The sequence below is a fragment of the Bison bison genome, unplaced genomic scaffold, assembly GCF_000754665.1.
Source record: "Bison bison bison isolate TAMUID 2011002044 unplaced genomic scaffold, Bison_UMD1.0 scf7180017864484, whole genome shotgun sequence".
Taxonomy (NCBI): domain Eukaryota; kingdom Metazoa; phylum Chordata; class Mammalia; order Artiodactyla; family Bovidae; genus Bison; species Bison bison.
In genome coordinates, this window is record NW_011495044.1 from 3436250 (window position 1) to 3443738 (window position 7489).

Sequence of the window (7489 nt, forward strand, 5' to 3'; positions counted from 1 at the left end):
AGCCAGGCGGGGCAGCTCCCCCGGGCAGCGCGCACCCAGCGCGGGCGATAGCGCGCTCGCCGGGCTCGGGTACATAAGCGGCGACGACGGCGCCAGGGCCTCCAGGGCCTCGTCGTCTTCCAGTTCAGCTGCCTCCCCGAGCAGGGGTCTCCCACCGCCGCGGAAGTCGGCCCACGCCTCGTAGTCGTCGCTGGCGTGCGAGGCTGGGCTCGTGGCCCACTTGGCCGCGGCAGGCATGGGCCCTGGGGCTGGCGCGCCCGGGGGGCTGTCGTCTGGGCTTCGCTCTGGTGCCTGCAGCTGCTTCTTCTTGCTCGCTTTGCCCTTGATGCGCAGGAATTTGGCCCCGTTGTCCATGGACACGGCCCTGCGCCGCGGGGTCTTGCCCGTCTTTCCGCCCTCGGGGTTCAGCATCCACCAGGAACTCTTGCCTGTGCCCTCGTTCTGCACGCGGATAAACCGGGTGTGCAGAGACAGGTTGTGCCGGATGGAGTTCTGTGGCCAGAGACAAGGACAGGGGTGGAGGAGTGGGCAGTGAGGGGATAAATGATGGGAAGAGGAGTGGGAGAAAATCGAGGAGAGGAGGAGAGAAGGCGAAAAGAAACGCCAAAAAGCAGAAGGGGAGGAAAGAGGGAAGATGAAAGGGTACAGCGGGGAAGAAGGGGGAACAGGTGTAAGTACCAGGTAGGACAAACTCAGAATATCCATCCCCCACCCCAGAACCGCCCCACCCTCCCTGTTCGCAGCCCGCACAGGCACTGTCTGTAGGATGGGGCCGGAGCTTTGGGTCTAGTCTTGCCAGGGAGGCTACTCTTGAGGAGCCGCCTGCAGCAGGGGAGCAAGACCCCTCTCCCCAACTCAGCCAAGCTCTGCCCGGGGCTAGCCAGGCTGCTAGGGCCCCCCAACAGATTATGTAAGGGCTCATGCCGCTGCGGCTCATTTGTCCGCCCACCCGCCCCCCCCCCCAGCCTGGCGTGGCGCCAGGAGCCCGAAAACCCAGGGCTCCAGAAATCAATCTCGCGGTGACTGATTAAGCCCTGTTTAGAACTAATTGCTCTTTCGTGTGTGGGGAGAATAAATTACCTGCTTTAATTTCGTGTCTTTAAAATGCAACTGCAGGTAGAGAAGACTGTTAACCCTTTGCTGGGAGGGTCTGGCCAGGATAAGCAGAATCGGCTGGGTGTCCCCAAGGTGGGCAGAGGCCCACATTTTCTCCCCAATTGTCGGAGCTTCTGCGAACTCCACTCCGATCCCAGGACACCCCTCAAAGCACATCCATCAGCCGTGGAGACCTCAAACCCCACAGCTGCTCAGTACCCACCTTCAGGTCAGCCCAGTTCCTTTCCCTCCCCACCCACCTGATGCAAAGTAGCTTTGCCCTCAAGCCCCTTCCTGCACAAAATCCCCACAAAGCAGGTGACATCATGCCCATTTACAGACAAGAAGACTGAGACTCAGAGAGATGAAGTGGCTTGCCTTAGGCCACAAAGCTCTCCTGCTGTCTCTGGTCCTTCCTCGGGCTTCACCTTAGCCACACCTACACATATCTTCTTGTAAATTTCTGTTGGGCTCCATATCACTGCCTACTTTTGCCAGGCCTGGCCTGGAGACAGAGGGAGGCAGGGGAGTCCACAGCTCCACTGACCTGGCTCCTCACAGAGAACCTGGAGGACTAGAACTACTGCAGAGCCTACCACGCCCCACCTCTGGGGCCTCCCTGCTGGAGGCCTGGACTCCCTGGCTCTGGCACTGTTGTGGAAATAGCAGGGGTTTGGGTATCTGAAGGGCTGGGCAGGATGCCTGGCTCTTTTCAGCCACCTAGCTATGTGACCATGGCTGTTGACTCAATCTCTAGGAGCGCATACCTCGGTGAGCTGCTCTGAAAAAAATGGGCAACATACAGTAACCACCTCGGAAAGCTGTTAGATCATTACCTGAGATAATGTGCATGCTAAGTGTTTGGTGTTCATAAATGTTGGTCAAATCCCTCACTCTGGCCAGAAGACCTCACTTCTTAGATCACTCCACAGACTTACTCCTTCTCTACAATTCTTAATATCAGGCCCTGAGTGTACCTGCGCTGGGCACAAACAACTCTGGGGAGCTGGCATTACCCCATCTCCTGTACCAGGGAATGGAGGCCCAGAGGCATGATGTAACTTGCCCACGGTCCCACAGGCACCACTTCAGGTCTGCCCAGCATATGGACCTGCTCTCATCCCCCCAGCCCCAGAACCTCTGATCCGTCCAGGCTCTCCCTGCTGCCTCCTTCCCACCTGACTGCAGAAGGAGGGGTCCTCTCTGCTGCCCAGGGCGCCCACTTGCCCCTCACCCCCAGCACCAGGCACGCACCTGACTTCTTCAGGGCCCCAGGCTCCTTATCTCTGGCACTTTCTGGTCTTGGGAGACAACAGCTGGGGCCCCAAGGCCCCTCCCAGCATTGCCCTGCCTGGCTCCTCCTGGGGCCCTGAGAGGAGGGGAGCCGGACCCCCAGGGAGTGGTGCTCCCTGGAGTAGAAACCCCCCTTTCCTGCTCCCGCCCCTGCACCTGGCTCCCCAGCCCCTCCCCAACACCTGTGTTCAGGGACCTCTGAGGCCTCAGTTCTCAACCCCTGTGGGACTAACTGCCTAGCCAGAGGCTCCACCTCGCAGCCCCTCCAGCTGGAGGTCAGTCAGGCCACACCTCTTTATCCATGTCACTATGTGGCAGCCCGGTTCTGAGTGCTGGAGGGTGGGAGGAGAAGGAAGGATGTCACCAAGTAGGGCATCTCCTGAGTACCTGCCGGGTCAGCCCTGGTATTGGGAGTATTTTATCCCATTCTCAGTACTTTATGATCATTCTGTCAGTGTTCATATAACTCAGGGACTGTGACCCCTATCTCAAGATGTTCTAGGGAAATAGCAACCCACTCCAGTATTCCTGCCTAGAGAATCCCACACACAGAGGAGCCTGGCAGGCTACAGTCCATGGGGTCGCAAAGAGTCGGACATGACTTGATGACTAAACCACCAACCATCTCAAGGTGAGGTGACTGAGAGAGATTACGTAAGTTGTCAAGATCATACAGTTTTAAGTGGCAGAGCCAGGCACTGATTTCAGGTTAGACTCACTCTGAGTCTAAAGGACCTCACATTCCACCATGGGAGAGAGAACAAGTCAGAGAATTTCCAAAAAATCTTAGGAAACCAGTCCTCCATTTCTTCTCAAACTTTCCATGATATAATCAACCCTAGAAGCTGGTAGCATGGGAAGCTGGGGGCATGTTAAAAGGTCAAAATTCTCTAAGAGTCTTGCGTTTCCTTTTTAGAATTCAAGGGAATCTTGGCTTGTATTCCACGAGACTTCCAAATTTTCTGAATATCAATACAAATGTTTTAGATCACCGTCAAGAACACACATTCCAGGCCTATGAAGGTCTCTATCCTTCCCCACTCTGTTCCTTGCCCAGCCAGGTACCCCTAAGCCCCAGCCTGAAACCACAGCTGGTTGGACCCAGAGAGAAAAAAGGACTTGCCCTGCATCACCCAGGACCTGGTGGCAGAGCTGGGATTCGAGCCCAGGCCTCCTGACCTGCAGCTTGGTGCTCCTCCCTGTCCTCCAGCAAGCCTGATCTGGGGCCACTCCCTCTTCCTCTCTGGGCCTGTTTCCCTCCCCAGAAATCGATGAGATGGGCCATGCACTCTAGGCACCTTTGCAGTTGACAACGAAAAGTTCTTGGAATTGTTCAGGCCAGGGGTTTTCAAACTTTTTTAAGTAGTGGAACTCTTGTAGTAAATGGAATCTAACACAAAACATGAGTGTTCCGCACTCAAGCCACTGGGGCTGGGGTGGGGGTAACCTGGAACCTTTTCTGCTCAGCACCCTCCCTTGGCACTCTCACAGAAAATGGCCCTTGGCGAGGAATTCTGCAGGCCACCTGGATGGGGCTGACGCTTAGTAAGGTGCCATTCTTTGCCCAAGGTCACCCAGGGAGGTGGCCCAGAGCTAGGTGAGGACTTAGGCCTTGGTCTGCTGAGCAGGGCTCTTCACCAGGTGTGCACCAGGGCTGTGCCCCAGGAGGCCAGGCCAGGCCCTGCAGCTCATTCTGGCTCCTCAGGGCCCAGCCACCTGGTACCCATCAGAGCTCCCGGCCAAGATCCTGTGGCAAGCACTGATCACATCTCACCCACACAAGGCCTCCTGGGAGGCCAGAGGCCACGGAGGAGGTGAGGGAGGGGGGGCAGGGAGACGCCTCTGCCAGGTAGCAGTAACCAGGGTTCCCTCTCAGAGTTGCCTAGCAACCCGCCACCACAGCCAAGGCCCCGGCATGCCCAGGCTCCCCTGGTGCCCAAGCTGGGCTTCTGGGGCCTCACACCTCCCACACCTTCATGCAGGCCTGGTGCAGTTTCCAGGATGGGACCTCCCTGACTTGGTGCCTCAGTGAGACTATCGGGGGTGGGGGCAGAGGGAAGGGACAGGGGGTTACATCCCAGCCCCTCCTACTGTCCTGCAGAACCTGGGTGAGAGGCCAGCCTGCTGGGGCCTCAGTCACCAGGGCGAGGAGGCTGGTGCAGGACAAAGAGCAGGGCTCTGGTGTTGGATCCAGATTCCAGTCGTGGCTCTGACACCCACAAGCAGTTGAGCTGCATGCTTTGAACCTCCAGTTCCTCAAACAGGCTACCTGCCTCCACCCTTGTTTCCCTTGAGCCTTCCACCAGGCAGCAGCCGGAGGGATCCTATAAATAACCCAGATCACGGTCCAGTCCTGCCCAGAACACTCATATGCCCCCATCTCACTCAGAGTAAAGAACAAAGGCCTTACCATAGCCCACCAGCCCCTCTGTGACCTCCTAGGCTCCTCTCCTGACACTGTCCTGCTTGATCCCTCCCATTCTTCAAACCTTCCAGGAACCTGCCAGGTACCATCCCACCTTGCCCAGATGCCCACGTCCATCTCTCAGCTCCACAAAGTCTCTGTTGAGATGCCACCTATGCAATGAGACCTATCCTGTCCGCTCTTAACAGATGTTCCTCTGCCTTGCCGTTTCTTGGCTCCCTAACCCTGCTCTGAGTTTTTCTAAAACAATTAGCACTTTCTAAAGTACTGTATAATTTCTTTATATTATGTTCATTAATTTGTTATCTGGGTTCCCTTATTTTAGAATCCAAGTTCCATGAAGCATTTCTGTCCCTTTCTTTTTCTTACCAGACCCCATGTGTTTGGTGTATGCCAGGCGTTTCATAAATGTTTGTTGAGTGAATGAATGAGAGACAGCAAAGGAGGGTAACATAGTCTTGCAGGGAGAATTAATGAGATTGGCAGAGTGACTTGCACAGAATAGGGGCTGCTCCAAACTGAGAGAACACAGGACAGAATGGGAGGCAAGCAGGGGTAGAGAAAGGCAGGAGCATCCTGGGCCACAGAAGGAAGCACAGAGAGGAGGAAGGGCTTCGGTGAGAGGGAAAGTAGGGCTCCCAGGGTGAACAAGGCAGCTGCCCACCCTGGCCCCCTACCTGCTCGCTCCTGCTGCCCGAACAGATCTGGGTAACCCAGGGCTTGCTGCGGCCAAGGTCTCTAGCAGCCTGGACCATCTGAGCCAGAAGATGCTCCAGGAGCCCCCAGGGGAACAGAATAACCTCGTCCTTGCTGATGGTGCCTCCCCCATGGACAGGGTCTGAGCTGTTTGGTGGCGGCAGCTCATCCATCCAATGGGACACCCTCATCTATTCCCAGGACACCCTTCGCCCACGAGCAGTAATGCATTCATCTGACAACACAACCCCATTTATCCAGCACACCAGTCCCATTTATCCAGCAAGTACAACCTCATTTGCTAACAGCACTCCATTCACCTGACGGGCCCCCTCATTTATCCAGCAGGACACCCTCATTTATCCTCCAAGTCGGAGGCTCTCCTTCCTCCTGTGGTGTGGCTGTGTTCTCTGATGGTGCAACCCGCCTGATCCAGCAGGACGTCATCTCTCCTACAAGTACACTTCATCCCCTGATACTGCAACCTCATTTATCTAATAATGCAGCCTCACCTTGCCTCCAAGTACCACCTCATTCCTTGACAGTACAACCTCGTTTATCTTCCAGCTCAACCTCATTTCTCCTCCCAGCACAGCTTCATTCCCTGATAGCTCAACCTCATCCAATCTTACTTCTCCAGCCAGAGCCCAGCAGATCTCAGGGCTGGGGAGTGGGGGGGAAAGAGGAGGGGTTTGGAGCAAGAAGAAGGGTCCCACCATTTGCTGTCCCTGGCCTATGGAGGGCTGCCTGGCACTATGACTATATCCAATCTTCCCAGGCCCCTGGACTTTGAGTTCTAGGTTGCATGGTCCAGCCAGTGCTCCACCATTGCCCCCCACCTCCTGTTTGGTCCCCTTGATGGCTAAAGAGAATCCACAGGATGGATTTTTTTTTTCCAGCTCTCCAGCAAGGAAAAAACTCCACCTGATTAGATTTGTAGCATTTGCTGGTTTCTGTGGCATGGATATTCCCATCGTAGCCAATTTTAAGCTGGCAGCATGATGTCACTGAGCGCAGAACTGGGAAGAAGTTCTCCCTGATCAGCTCTCACGAGCCAGTGCAAGCCCACTCTCACACACCACTGGCACACACTCACATACCAAGGCGGGAGAAGGGCACCACCTACCACGTGCCAGACCTAAGCTAGGTTCTTCAGATACATTTCTTCTGTGAATTCTAAAAACCATCCAAACTGTGGATTCAGTTCAGTTCAGGCACTCAGTCATGCCGACTCTTTGCAACCCCATGAATCGCAGCATGCCAGGCCTCCCTGTCCATCACCAACTCCTGGAATTCACTCAGACTCACATCCATCGAGTCGGTGATGCCATCCAGCCATCTCATCCTGTCATTCCCTTCTCCTCCTGCCCCCAATCCCTCCCAGCATCAGAGTCCTTTCCAATGAGTCAACTCTTCGCATGAAGTGGCCAAAGTATTGGAGTTTCAGCTTTAGCATCATTCCTTCCAAATAACACCCAGGACTGAGCTCCTTTAGAATGGACTGGTTGGATCTCTTTGCAGTCCAAGGGACTCTCAAGAGTCTTTCTCCAACACCACTGTGGGTAGGTAATGCTATTTTATGAAGTGGGGGTGGAGAGGGGAACTAAGGCTCAAGTAGGTTAAATGACTCCTGAGACCACAAAGCTGGGAAGTGATGGAGCTAGGTCTAGGTCTCACGGCTCTTGTATTCCAAAGCCAAGGTTCTTCTCACTCACATCCCTAATGAGGTGGGGAACGCTGCCCTGCTGCCCACCTCAGTGGCCATCCCTGCCTTGATTCTCAAGCCCAAGCTTCCCGGCTTTCATCAGAGACAGGAGACCCAAGTGTTACGCTGCCCACCCATAACAAGCCCTGTGCTACCCCCTGGCCTCTAGTACCCAGGGGATCCCAGGACTCTCCCAGTTCAGTCCTGGATCTTGTGTCCATCCATCCAACCTAAAACCAGGTATGGTTGCCTCTCCAGGTTCCATTGCTGTCCAA

General features: G+C 55.3%; 1 protein-coding gene across 1 annotated transcript in view; it reads right to left on the reverse strand.

Moving 5' to 3' along the window:
* FOXO6 (forkhead box O6) overlaps positions 1-7489 on the reverse strand; it is a 64512-nt gene that overhangs the window by 44897 nt on the left and 12126 nt on the right. The window contains exon 2 of the mRNA XM_010862807.1: positions 4-492. Coding sequence (XP_010861109.1) covers positions 4-492 — 489 coding nt within the window. The remainder of the gene's footprint in view (positions 1-3; positions 493-7489) is intronic.